General features: G+C 41.8%; 1 protein-coding gene across 6 annotated transcripts in view; it reads left to right on the top strand.

Moving 5' to 3' along the window:
- pag1 (phosphoprotein membrane anchor with glycosphingolipid microdomains 1) overlaps window positions 1-14,442 on the top strand; it is a 271,166-nt gene that overhangs the window by 218,974 nt on the left and 37,750 nt on the right. For all 6 annotated transcript variants that reach the window (XM_068032104.1, XM_068032103.1, XM_068032102.1 and 3 more), the window contains 3 exons: window positions 7,862-7,913; window positions 12,257-12,350; window positions 12,919-13,445. In XM_068032104.1, coding sequence (XP_067888205.1) covers window positions 7,862-7,913; window positions 12,257-12,350; window positions 12,919-13,445 — 673 coding nt within the window. The remainder of the gene's footprint in view (window positions 1-7,861; window positions 7,914-12,256; window positions 12,351-12,918; window positions 13,446-14,442) is intronic.

Raw genomic sequence — 14,442 nt, 5'->3', positions numbered from 1 at the left:
GTACACACTGCTGCCACAGTGCGTCAGTGGTGGAGAGAGTGAATATTTGTTGATGGGGTGCCAATCAAGCAGGTTGTTTTGTCCTGGATGGTGTCAAGCATCTTCAGTGTTGTTGGAGCTGCACCCTTCCAGGCAATTGGAGAGCATTCTATCACACTCCTGACTTGTGCCTTGTAGATGGTGGACAGGCTTTGGGGAGTCAGGAGGTGAGTTACTTGCCACAGGATTCCTAGCCTCTGACCTGCTCTTGTAGCCACGGTATTTATATGGCTACTCCAGTTCAGTTTCTGGTCAATGGTAACCCCCAGGATGTTGATAGTGGGGGATTCAGTGATCGTAATGCCATTGAATGTCAAGGGGAGATGGTTAGATTCTCTCTTGTTGGAGATAGTCATTGCCTGGCATTTGTGTGGCGCGAATGTTACTTGCCACTTATCAGCCCAAGCCTGGATATTGTCCAGGTCTTGCTGCATTTCCACACGGACTGCTTCAGTATCTGACGACTGGCAAATGGTGCTGAACATTGTGCAATCATCAGTAAACATCCCACTTCTGACCTTATGATTGAAAGAATGTCATTGATGAAGCAGCTAAAGATGGTTGGGCCTAGGACACTACCCTGAGGAACTCCTGCAGTGATATCCTGGAGCTGAGATGATTGACCTCCAACAACGGCAACCATCTTCCTTTGTGCCAGGTATGACTCCAACCAGCGGAGAGTTTTCCCCCTGATTCCCATTGACTCCAGTTTTGATAGAGCTCCTTGATGCCATATTTGGTCAAATGCTGCCTCGATGTCAAGGGCAGTCACTCTCACCTCACCTCGAGTTTAGTTCTTTTGTCCGTGTTTGGACCAAGGCTGTAATGAGGTCAGGAGCCGAGTGGCCCTGGCAGAACCCAAACTGAGCATCAGTGAGTAGGTTATTGCTAAGCAAGTGCCGCTTGATAGCACTGTCGACGACAACCTTCAGTCACTTGATTGATGATCGAGAGTAGACTGATGGGGCAGTAATTGGCCAGGTTGGATTAGTCCTGCTTTTTGTGTATGGGACATACCCGGACAATTTTCCATATTGCTGGGCAGATGCCAGTGTTGTCGCTGTACTGGAACAGCTTGGCGAGGGGTGCGGAAAGTTCTGGAGCACAGGTGTTCTGTACTATTGCCGGAATGTTGTCAGGGCCCATTGCCTTTGCAGTACAAGAGCAAGGTTATGTTGAACTTGTATAAGAACTAGTTCGGCCTCAGCTGGAGTATTCTGTCCAGTTCTTTCGGAAAGATATGAAGGCTTGGAGAAAGTGCAGAAAAGATTCATGCGGTTGGTTTCAGGGACGAGGAACTTATGTTATCAAGATAGATTGGAGAAGTTAGGACTGTTTCTCTTGAAGAAGAGAAGGCTGAGAGGAGATTTGATTGAGGTATTCAAAATCATGAGGGGTCTGTGCAGAGTAGGTAGGGAGAAACTATTCCTACTCATTAAAGGATTGAGAATGAGAGGGCACAGATTTAAAGTAATTGGTAAAAGCAGCAAAAAGCAAACATAGGAGTAGGCCTTTTGGCCCTTCGAGCCTGCTCCGTCATTCATTATGATCATGGCTGATCATCCAACTCAGTCACCTGTTCCCGCTTTCACCCCATACCCTTTGTTCCCTTTAAACCCAAGAGCTATATCTAACTCTTTCTTGAAAACATACAATGTTGGCCTCAACTGCTTTTTGTGGTAGCGAATTCCACAGGTTCACCACTCTCTGGGGAAAGAAATTTCTCCTCATCTCAGTCCTGAATGGTTTATCCCGTATCCTTAGACTGTGACGCCTGGTTCTGGACTCCCCCACCATCAGGAACATCCTTCCTGCATCTACCCTGTCAAGTCCTGTTAGAATTTTATAGGTTTCTATGATATCCCCCCCCCCTCACTCCTCTGAACTCCAGCAAATATAATCCTAACTGACTCCATCTCTCCTCATACGTCAGTCCCGCCATCCCAGGAATCAGTCTGGTGAACCTTCGCTGCACTCCCTCTATAGCAAGAACACCCTTTCTCAGATAAGGAGACCAAAACTGCACACAATATTCCAGGTGAGGCCTCACCAAGGCCCTGTATAATTGCAGCAAGACATCCCTGCTCCTGTACTCGAATCCTCTCTCTATGAAGGCCAACATACCATTTGCCTTTTTTACCACCTTTTGGACCTGCATGCTTATCTTCAGCGACTTGTGTACGAGAACACCCAGGTCTCGTTGCATATTCCCATCTCTGTTTATAGCCATTCAGATAATCTGCCTTCCTGTTTTTGCTACCAAAGTGGACAACCTCACATTTATCCACATTATACTGCATCTGCCATGCATTTGCCCACTCACTCAACTTGTCCAAAACACCCTGAAGCCCCTCTGCATCCTCCTCACAACTCGCCCACCCACCCAGTTTTGTGTCATCTGCAAATTTGGAGATATCACATTTAGTTCCCTCATCGAAATCATTAATATATATTGTGAATAGCTGGGGTCCCAGCACCGATCCCTGTGGTACCCCACTAGTCACTGCCTGCCATTGGTAAAAAGACCCATTTGTCCCCTACTCTTTGTTTCCTTTCTGCCAACCAATTTTCTATCTATCAGAATACACTACCACCAATCCCATGCACTTTAACTTTACACGCTAACCTCTTATGTGGGACTTTGTCGAAAGCCTTCTGAAAGTCCAAATAAACCACATCCACTGGCTCCCCCTCATCAACTCTACTACTTACATCCTCGAAGAATTCTAGTAGATTTGTCAAGCATGATTTCCCTTTCGTAAATCCATGCTGACTCTATCTGATTCTACCACTGTTCTCCAAGTGCTCTGCTGTAAAATCTTTGATAATGGACTCTAGAATTTTCCCCTCTACCGGCATCAGGCTGACTGGTCTATAATAAAAGCAAAATACTGCGGATGCTGGAAATCTGAAACAAAAACAAGAAATGCTGGATTCACTCAGCAGGTCTGGCAGCATCTGTGGAAAGAGAAGCAGAGTTAACGTTTCGGGTCAGTGACCCTTCTTCGGAACTGACTGGTCTATAATTCCCTGCTTTCTCTCTACCTCCCTTTTTAAATAGTGAGGTTACATTAGCTACCCTCCAATCTGTAGGAACTGTTCCAGACTCTATAGAATCTTGGAAGGTGACCACCAATGCATCCACTATTTCTAGGGCCACTTCCTTAAGTACTCTGAGATGCAGGAAAACCTTTTTCACACAGCGTGTGGTTAAGGTCCGGAATGCACTTCCTGAGAATGTGGTGTAGGCAGGTTCAATTGAAGCATTCAAAAGGGAATTAATATGAAAAGGATGAATGTGCAGGGTTATGGGGAGAAGGCGGAGGAATGGCACTAAGTGAAAATTGCTCATTCGGAGAACCGGTGCAGACTTGATGGGCCGAATGGCCTCCTTCTGTGCTGTGACAATTTTGTGATTTACTCTTGTTTGTGTGTTGCACTGGGATTATTACCTTTTAAGGTCCTACTTTTTGACTTCCTCCCTCGCTCCTGAAAGTCTGACCATTGGACCTCAATATCTGCCCCCTCATTGTCGTTGGTATTGATGTCTACCACAACCTCTGTCTCACTCCCTACCCCGACAGAATATTCTGCACCCTCTCCGTGATGACCTTTACCCTGGCACCAGGAAGGCAACACACTATGCGAGGCTCATGATAACAGTTACAGAAATGCCTGTCTGTGCCCCTAACTATGGAATCTCCAATAACAACTGCATTTCTACGCTTTGCTGTTCTCTTACCCACATCCCCCACCCAACCCCGAGCAGTTCCTTGCCCATTGGTACCATATTCTGGACTGCACTCCTTCAAGGTGTCATCACTCCCAACAATCTCCAATGTTGAGTACCACCTTGAGAATGGCACGCACCCTGAAGACTCCTACACTTCCTGCCTCTTCCTACTGTTCCGGATGGCCACCCATCTACTAACCTGAAGTCCCTCTGTCTGTGGGGTGGCCATTTCCTGGAACGTATGATCCAGAAAACTCTTGGCCTCCCTAATGCTTTGCAGTAACTCCAGCTGACCCTCAAGCTTGGAAATTCTGAGCTCGAGCTCAAGCAGCTGGAGACACTTCCTACACAGGTGGTTCCCCCAAGACACATCAAGTGACCTGAAGTTCCCACATGGTGCAGGAATTGCAAGCAACAGGTCTCAACTGCCCAGCCAGAATCTAAAAAAATCTCTTGTCTCTCTTTCTTTTAGAATCTAGTTAGTACCTTGTTTAAACTATTAAATGCCTTTAGATCTGCTCTGTGCTAATACTCTTATTATCAATGCACTTACTGTTGTACTTAACCTGATTAAAATGTTTAATTTCCTGGCTCCTAGTTCAAACCGATACTCTAGTTTGGAGAGAGTGAGAAAAAAAGAGAAATACTCACCAAGCAATCGCTTACCTACTTTCCAGTGACATCGCACTTGTTTTTTTTTCTCGAACGTGGTCTGTCTGCTCCTAATCTAGCTGTATTTAGCCACGCTGGGGTCGCTCAGCTCTTGCTACTGGTCTCGTGCCTCATCTGCTGCTCAGTGGTGGAATAGTCTCCATTGCCCCATCAGCTCTCACTATCCTGACTTGGATTATATTCCTTCTTTGTTGCTGGATTGATATTCTGGAATTCCCTACCCCATCTAACAGTGCTATGGGTGTACTACCGTCACATGGACTGCAGCGGTTCAAGGAGAGGGCCCGCAAGCACCTTCAAGAGGGGAATGTTGAGATGAGCAGTAAATGTTTGCCTTGCAGAAGTGCCCGCAGCTCGAGGACTAGAAAGAAACAAAAAAAAAAATGGAGTGTAGTTGAGAGTACAGTAAGTGCCAGCTTGGCTTGATCACAATGCAATGCACCAGCCTGGCAGAAGAGGCTGAGTCGCTACCAGGCAGCAGCTGGAGGCCAGGTATGAGCAGGCGCCAGAGTTTGATGTCTGTCAAAGGGCCAGACCTCCAGTTCATGTTCAGTGGGGTACAGGGCATGTCCCTGTATTTTATGTATATTTAGTTTTTTGTTATATTGTAATATTAGTATTTTATATGCAGTGTTAAAGATGGATTGTGCAATTCCTAATGGAAAATTATGGATCAACAAAACACCTGCAGTCATTGAATAACTTATTCAAATAACTGCTTCTTAAACTTTAAATTGTGGTATTTTCTTTAGTGGATCAAATACAATACCCCATCATAAAATGTATGTAATAATATACATAAAACGTGCAGAGATATAAAAATAGCAATCAGGGTGCAAAATTTAGTGAGATATCCTCCAGATATTCTGAATTGTACTATCCTACTGGTGAATTTAGATATACTACTCACCTTTTAATTAATACTACCATTATAAGAAACTCATTTCACGTATGGTTAGAATGATATCATAAAGTGAATAAATTGGAAAGGTACAGAAAACTGTGTGAAATGATATCCAGAATATGATCATTCAGACATATTGTTATATGATCCCCAGCTATGTACAATGAACCAGTGAGGGGGACAAATTGTCCATTACTTTGCTTGTCCGACCTGCAGGCAATGTATGCTCTTCCCTATAATTAGTTTTTTCTTAAGATTAGGGAAACTTAAATGAGTGAACCAAGAGTGTTCCATTTAGTAAATGCCCTATGTACGGGCAACAGCTGGTAAGGGCCCAGTGGTCCAGAAAAGGCTTCAGCCTTTACCTGTACAAGGTACGTTTAGTGTACACTGTGGGTAGAGATCACAGGGATAGGTAGAGTGTAGCTTGGAGGGTGGGGAAGATCAGGGAGAGATCCGAGAGGGTTCAGTAATGCAGTGTTGTGGGGAGATCTTGGAGGTTGTGGTTGGGGGTTGGTGGTGGGTGGTGGTGTTTACGGGAAAAGGAAACACTCCTCCTCCTGCCTGCAAAGGCACTCACCTGATGTGTCTAGCCCTCCTTGCCACCTTTTACCTGCCAGGTTTCCCAAGGCCCGGGAAGCCTGGCCAACTGTGGTTAAAAGTAGAAATCCTGTTAAATTGGAAGCATGTAGCCTTCTAAAAGGTTTCAATGACCAAGCTGCCTACTGAGAGCAGATCATCCTGCCTCCATTAAAACTGGAGACTGTTAGCAATTTAGTTTCCCACCTGAACCAAGCCCACCTATTTTTGGGGGTTAAAATTTATCCCCAAAAAGTCCAATTATTTTTTTTAATTTTAAGTAATAAAGTGGTGCTATCATATATTACAAAATAATGTATTAAAAAGGTGCAATTTTTACTTTATATTCTTGTTTTCTTTCCAATTTTCTATTCTACCTGAAGGCTTTGTCTAGATAACAATCTGAAATGGGAACTTCAGCAGCTTTTTGTCTTCCTCCTGCCCTAGCCCAGCAAATTGAAGGGCTAACTGTATTGCTCCCACCACTTGCCTGGCTGAGGTCAGCCAGGTCAGCACAGACCAATGATTTCTTTTAATTTCTTTTTTAGAATGGACAACTCTAAATCCTGATCAGTGGTTAAGTAATTTAGGCATCTTGTACTCCATTTAAATTATAAGCCTGTCTCATTACGGCACAGTGGCGCAGTGGTTAGCACCGCAGCCTCACAGCTCCAGCGACCTGGGTTCAATTCTGGGTACTGCCTGTGTGGAGTTTGCAAGTTCTCCCTGTGTCTGCGTGGGTTTCCTCCAGTTGCTCCGGTTTCCTCCCACATGCCAAAGACTTGCAGGTTGATAGGTAAATTGGCCATTATAAATTGCCCCTAGTATAGGTAGATGGTAGGGAAATATAGGGACAGGTGGGGATGTGGTAGGAATATGGAATTAGTGTAGGATTAGTATAAATGGGTGGTTGATGGTCGGCACAGACTCGGTGGGCCAAAGGGCCTGTTTCAGTGCTGTATCTCTAAATAAAATAAAATAAATAAAATAAAAATAAAAATTACTTTCTCTCTCTCCCCAAGAGGAGCACAATGTTTTTTATTTTCAGACAAATGTACTGCCTCCTGATTGTTATGCCTGATGTAGCACTGGATGTTCAGAGATCTGTACAATTACACATTATGATCCATCATATTCTGTGCACTCACCAAAAATTGTACCTCTATTTGTGTGTTTGTGTTGAGGGAGGGTTAAAAATATAACAGCCAGTTCCCCAGCTTTCAGATACCTTGCAGCTCTTCAAGAGAAAGTAGAGTGCCTTGGGTTGTAGATTCATTCATGACCAGCGCCAGTACTGCTATGTAACCATCACGAAATATTCTCAGAACAGAATCAGAAGAGCAGTGCCAGCTTTTAATGGTTCCTTATTACCACTGCTCATGTGATAATTGACAACTTAACCATGTGTTCTGTCTAGAAACTCTGGATTGGGAAAACTCTTTATGCACCAAGCTGGATTGCAGAGAGTACCTCTACTGTTAAAGTACCATTTTTACCTCCATTCCCAATTTATATTTTTGTGGGAAAAGGAAACTTCTATTAATATGCATCAAAAAACAACTTATTTATGATGACCTCATGACTGATCTGATAATCCGGAGTCAGAAAGTGATTATCAATTTTGCACTCGAGAGACAATTCCCAAGGATGCACTCTGGAGCAGTTCCTCTTTATTTTTTTGGACTTTTCTTTCCTAGCCCATAAAGTCTTGTTATAAAGTGGTTTGGGATCGTTAATATAGCTGATATGTTCAGGTTGTATTTTGTGCTACGTTATGGAGCATTCAACAAAGCGCGTTTCATTATAACGTGCAAATCACTTAAATGTCACGGGTTAATGAGGAGTAACTGCTTTTTAAAAAAAATTGCTGTCTTGTTCACGCATATCATGTGCACATATGAGATGATGTAATGCATATGCCTTTCTATTACCAGACACCTGAACACTGCTGAGCAGAATGGGGACAATGAGAATCTAATGAGTGTGGTACGTGTTGTACAATTTGCTAGATTTTGATATACAACAGCAATGTGCTAAATACCAATGTGCATGGTCTCCTAATTATTATAAAAGTAGCTACTAAAAATAAGCATATTGCTCTGACAGCCTTTCACAGGTAGGTGCTAACTGTAATCTCTTTGATGGATTCTAGATATTTTAATCAGAGTAGGGAATATTCCAAGAAAAAATGAATTTATTGTGGTTTTGTTGGACCACATTTTTGAATGTCATGGAGTATTGCAGATGACACTTTTCTTCATCAGAAGCATATTCTAGCTTCTCTTTATTTATGCTAAGAAAGTCAAAATTGCATTGTTCATTTCTCAGAATTTTATACGTCAAAATCTTATGGAACATAATGGCATATGGGAATGATATCCAACCTTATAAAGCTGTGAGTGGACTGCAACTCATTAAGGATGCATTTACACCATGAGGTGCAAAATAGAAACTACTTTGTCCCAGGGACAAATTTGCATTGCAAATGCATCTGAAATTGCTCTCCCCATTCCACCCCCCCCCCCCCCCCACCTCTCCTTTTTATCTAGATTCATTGGTCAAGGATTGTGGGAGGGGAACAGACTTGGGAAAATTCCCCGCATCTCTGGTATCCAATCGACCTGTGAAGGGAAGGGCTGAGCCGGCTGAATGTGATGGGGCCCACAGAGCGATTGGTTGCTAGCCCTGGATTAGAACCAACCTCTCGAGCTCCCCATTCAGCAGCTGCCAATGGCCCAGACCTCAGCCTAGAGCTGAATGGCCCAGATAGACCCACAGCAACTGGAAGTCTTGAATCCAGTGGGTGCAGCTGATCATTGGGCCCAGTGGGATGATAGGGGAGGTGTGTAGTCAGGAATCAATCTACAGATTTAACCCCTTATAATGGAAACGGACGTGACAAAAGTTCAGTTGTGAAGCTACTTATTGTGACAAAGTCAGAGCAAGTTTATTAAGTTTCATGTAAACTGTGGCAGTAAACTCGGGAAGCAATTTGCAGTCTAAAGCAGGCTGTATACTTCCCGTATTATTCCTGGATGGGAAAGCTTTTGGTCTTCAAACTTCTTTTCTCTTTGTTTTTCTCTCTCTCTCTTGTCTTTTTTGTCGTCTTGTTTTTTTTCTCTCCACTGTGCAGATTGACTAGTAAGGTTTCTTTTATCCTGACTCTTATCCAGTTAACCCCTTCCAATGTCCAATCGTGTTCATCCCCGTGGTGATCATGCCCTGAGCATGCTTTTCTTGGCCAATCAGGTATTTGTTCATGTGGCTGTTTACAACTGTACAAAATTACATAATGCTCTTCGTATTCACCACTGTCTTATTTCCTCCTTATCTTAAGATTTCGACATCCTGTGCTTTTTTATCTGTTTGCGGGACGCCTGCTAGACGGTTCACAGCCAGTCTCAGACAGTTTTCAAGGACCATTAGCTTCTGCTGCACTGAGCTTGTTACAGCTTGACGAGATTTCCCACAGTCCCTCTACCTTGGTGTCTTTTATATTATGCCCCATTTTCCTACTATGTTATATTACAAGAGTTCTTTAGTAGGGTTAAATGTTTAATAATCTTACAAGTGGAATGGGGACATTGGGAGGACAAGGGAGGGGGACTGGGACCTTTAAGGAGAGAGAGAATGGGACCAGCAGAAGAAGAGCAATGTTTGCTCTAAGGTGCTGTTTGCGTTGCCATGCAGCAATCTGGAACATACCATACGTTGAAATAAACAGGCCACTCACAACTTCCTGGAAGTTCAGTGAATGTTAAAATGTAAGCTGCCCAATGCACAAAAAAGTAGTGCTCAGAGGAGTTTGTAGCCCACCCAGTACAAAGGAAATTGAGAGGGAACATTGATGCCGAGGTCACGAAGGTGCTTTGTAAATGCAAGCTTTCTTTTTTTCCCCCCTTTTTCCTTTCTTTCCCTCCTCTCCTTCCTTTCTTTCTCCCGCCCCCTTTTTCTTTCCAAAGGTAACATGGAGGGAAGGGATTCTAGGGATATTATTGCATGTAGTGTATGGGGTCCAACAGTCTCTTGGTTGGTGGCCAACTATGGGTCCAGAAGTATTGGCAACCTTGGGCTTGCCCTTCAAGCATGGGTAGTTCCAAGGTGGAGTAGCTTTCCACTCCAACCCCATTAAAAGAGCCACAGATGAGGTATTCTTGAAAAGAACTTAACTATGGAAATAATTCTCCAGTAGAAACATCTGATCTGGTAGCTTTCTGGGAATTTAAATGAAAAGCTTTGAAGACTTTGTGATATGGACTCCTCCGGTAAGCACCTGCCTCAGTAATCCACAGTCCTACTAGTCGTGACTGAAGTGAGAGCACACTATTACTGGGAATGGGAGTTGCATGTCCAATCAGTCTGCTTCTACTGGCAAAACCCTGTAGCATTGCCTGAGGTTTTAAATTCCCATGAACCCACCGGAAGGTCAGCTGTTTCCATCTGTGGGCGGATGCAATCAGGTAGCAAGAGCAGCATTAGGCCTGCAGGTTGTACATTGCGTTGTGTAGCATCGGCATGCAGATTTAAATAAACCCAGAAGGAGCATTATAAGGGCACTCTAGTGAGAGAAGAAGTTTAGTGTTTGATGTCTGATTTTTGTTAAAACAGCATATGTTTGTAACATTTCAAAGCAAAGAATAAGGCCCAGATTTTTGAGGAAAGAATAACAGTGAGGCTATCAGCACGCACCTATTTTGAGAAAATCAGACAGCAACTTCCGACGTCTGCTTAGGCACAGATAAACGCAGAAATCAGGAAGTTGCTGTCTGAGTTTCACTGCTACTCCAGAAGCTTCGTTCTAACAGTACCTTGCTGAGAGACTCTGCTTCAAATACATGGAACATGAATTAGTGGTACTTGCATGATAGATACCCACAAAATATGCCCAAAAAAGTTGGGGCTTGTCCATTCAAATGTAGGTGCATTTTCATTGGCATGATAAATCTTAATTACTGCCCATCAACCACTCTGGCACTAGAAATTTACTTTTACAAGTGTGGAGTCTTATACCTTCAGATTTTAATTATTGTTGGAGATTTCAAAAGTTTAATTTTGTTTTTTCTTTCTGTCTATCTATCTATCCATTTCTCTTTGTTTGTCTGTCTGTCTGTGTCTCTCTCTCTCTCAATCCCATCTCTCTTTCCCTCTCGTTATTTCGCTTTCTGTACACTTCCAGATTTGGACTCAACCCCAGTGGGGATTCTTCGATCTGATTGGTTGAGGAGACAGACTGTTGCTTGGTCTGTTTACACAGGCCCCAGATCCCCTATAGACAACGTTGCACTCTTTTGACTGTCTACTATCTATAAGTTGCAGTGTAAAAACCCACATAAGTGTAATGAATGTTGAGTGCCGTTCGGTCGCTGCTGACCTTAAAATCCAGTCAATATATTTAATTTTTGAAAATTTTTTAAAGTTTGTCTCCATTTTTATTTCCTATCTTTTTAGTTAGCCCTGGACACTATTTTCCCCCAGCCTAGAGGACAAGCAAATGACTTGTACTCAGTACTTTGTGAGCATCACTTTTGAGTCAGTGATTAGGAGCAAAAGAGGAAACAAAATCAGTCATCATCTTATCTATCTCCACATGTGAGGACACTTCCAGCCTCTCTCGTCTTTCCCTTGTGTCACAGCTTTAATTGTAAGCTTGCAATGTGGAGAATTACGAGCACTATATCCTGCCACTTAGCTGAGTTGTGCCACCATACTACATAGGAACAGGATTATGCAATTTAGTCCCTGGAGCCTGTTCTGATATTCAGTGAGATCATGGCTTATCTGCAACCTAACTCCATATTTTTGCCGTATATGTCCCATATCCCTTATCTCTTGATACTTTTTCATTAACAAAAAAATCTGTCAATCTCATTTTTAAAATTAACGATTAATCTAGCATCAAAAATGGTAACTGTTCCTTTTAAAGTTTTCCTTTGCGATTAAACAGTTCTTTTAGTGGAACATAATCTTGCAAAATATTAATTTCTTAGGAACAATTTCAACATTATAGAGCAACATTAATCCATTAAAATGATCACAACATTGACAAGACCATGAACACACAAATTATCTGGAAGTCACCAGCTAAGTTTCTGTGTTGCAAGATATTTTTTAAGACACTTATTTTCTTTCAAATTTTACTGAGCTTTTATGAAGGTGAAATAAATCTGGTCATGGAAAGCACCAGAGCAACTGGAAGAGTCAAGTCATTGATGACATCGATATTTTCAACACAGTTAATTTTGCTTGCTTAAAGTAATAACATTTTAATGTAGATCATAAATTACCTTTTAATCAGTACATGACCTTGATTGTGCAAGTATATCTTCCAGCCTTCAGAGAAAGAGACCAACAGCTATTCGGTCACAAATTTTGGAAATAAAATGCCAGCAAATGGTCATGCTGACAGTCTTGCAAATGGAGATGGTAAGCAATGCATTAGCATTTACTAATCTAGTGACATTTAAAGTAACATTGTAATTATTTTGCTTGAAGCAACCCTAAAATAGTTGTGTACAGTAATTTTTTTAAAAATTCTTTCATGGGATGTGGGCGTCACTGGCAAGTCTAGCATCCCTAATTGCCCTTGAGAATGTGGTGGTGAGCTGCCTTCTTGAGCCACTGCAGTCCATCTGGTGTGGTATGGTAATGGCATGGTATTTTTTCCTAAACTAATTTGTAATGGAGAGATTCCTGGTTCATAAAACTGAAAAATACTCTATTTGTAGAAATGTCACTTTAAGATTTCTTCATGCGTTTGCCAAAATGTTTTTTTTGCTCATTGTCAACGTCTGATACTGTGTTCATGTTATATCAAAAGCATCTCATTGGCACTTTCTCATTTGTTTCTTCTGTTCACTATCATCAATAGTTGCTGTTAACATTTGTTTTATGTTGGAGTAATTGTTACCCAAATGCAAAGAATTTTACGTGTCTCACAATAACGTTAATTTTTTTTAAATGGAACTGTATCTAAATAATTTCACTTTGACAGTTCTTTCAGATGAGAGTGCAACTGTTCATTCTTCTGAAGATGCATTACTACCAATTGTAGAAAACCAACAAGATAGCTCCGGAAAGTCTTCAAAATGTCCTCAGAGTAGAGAACTGCCACAAATACCTGGGAATGATTCAGTACCAAACACAGAATCTACAGAAGTGACTGAAAACAACACCTCTCATGGAGCATATGACACCTATGAGGTGCTGAAGGACAGCTCTTCTCAAGACATAGTTATTGAAGATTCTCTCTATGAAACTGTGAAGGAGCTAAAAGAGGAATCTGGCAGTGTCGCCAATGAAATTTATGATCAGTCAGAAAATGCCGATTCAAATATCATGGTACAAGGTCAAATTCCCGAGCTTGCTGATTGTACTGCGGAATATGCAACAGTAAGCAAGGTGAATGTGAACAGGCACAGTACCTCCACAGAGCAGATAATGATTACCGAAGATGATCCTCCGCCACTTCCAGTAAAGAAGCTGGATGAAAGCGAGCAGGTGGAGGGTGAAGATGCAGAGGTGAGCCATTTTGTTATTATTTGTAGCACATTCAAATCTGTTCTTTGAAGTGCTGACTCTCCTACATTTGGTCAAGGAGGATCTGCCATACGGGGTCTCTTTGTCTTAGTCAATAATGTTGTTGAATACTGTTGTTTTCAAAATAATCAATGTGTTTATGAATTCCTTTTCCATTTCCTCATCAAAGTAATTGAATTATCCCATACCATTACTTTTTGTTTCTTGCTATGAGATACCCATAACATCCAAAAAAAACCTTTAGGAAACTATTTTCTTAACCATATTTAAAGCAATTTGTGTATGGTTATTATTCACTTTCATACTAAAATTCAAACATATTTTGAGCTGCAATCTCCGGTCTGATTAAGTTATAACCCTTCTATATTAATTAACGTAGGTCTTTAATTCTCTATTTTGCCCAGTTATGATCATCTTTAATATATACATAAATATATATAATTTCCAAAGGACTTTTCTTTTAATAAAGTGACTAACAGATCTCAGCTGGTGCTGCTTACAGTGAGTTGGAGGATATTATATGGCTGTGTAACCCCAAACATATTGCACTATATAACACACAAGGTGATATACTGTAAAGTGTAGCTGTGTATAAAGTAACTTGGCCCTTTAAGGCCACAAGGTCTCATTGCTATACATAGATACATCCTGAGGTCAATTAGAGACCTCTTGGGCAGAATCTAGCTTCAGTTAGAAAGTACTTTCTGTTGCTGAAGAAGGTTCTTTAGATTGGTAGCTGCTTGTAAATGTTTGGCTCCTCACAAGCGAAAAGAGAAAAAAGATGTGATTGTCTTTCTTGCTTTTTTTATATTCAAGTATGACACCGCCTTGGACATCTCAAACCTCTTAAATACACAATTGATCTTAGTTGTGTTGCTATGGGTAGTCTAGGCTCCAGGGTACTGTTTGTGATTCTGAGTTCAGTGGCAGCAGATGCAGATTATACAGGTGATATCGAGCTCCTTGAGTTTTGTTATGT

Source organism: Heterodontus francisci, chromosome 5, assembly GCF_036365525.1.
Source record: "Heterodontus francisci isolate sHetFra1 chromosome 5, sHetFra1.hap1, whole genome shotgun sequence".
NCBI lineage: Eukaryota > Metazoa > Chordata > Chondrichthyes > Heterodontiformes > Heterodontidae > Heterodontus > Heterodontus francisci.
The sequence above is the reverse complement of the archived record's forward strand: the minus strand, read 5'-3'. Positions and strand labels throughout refer to the sequence as shown.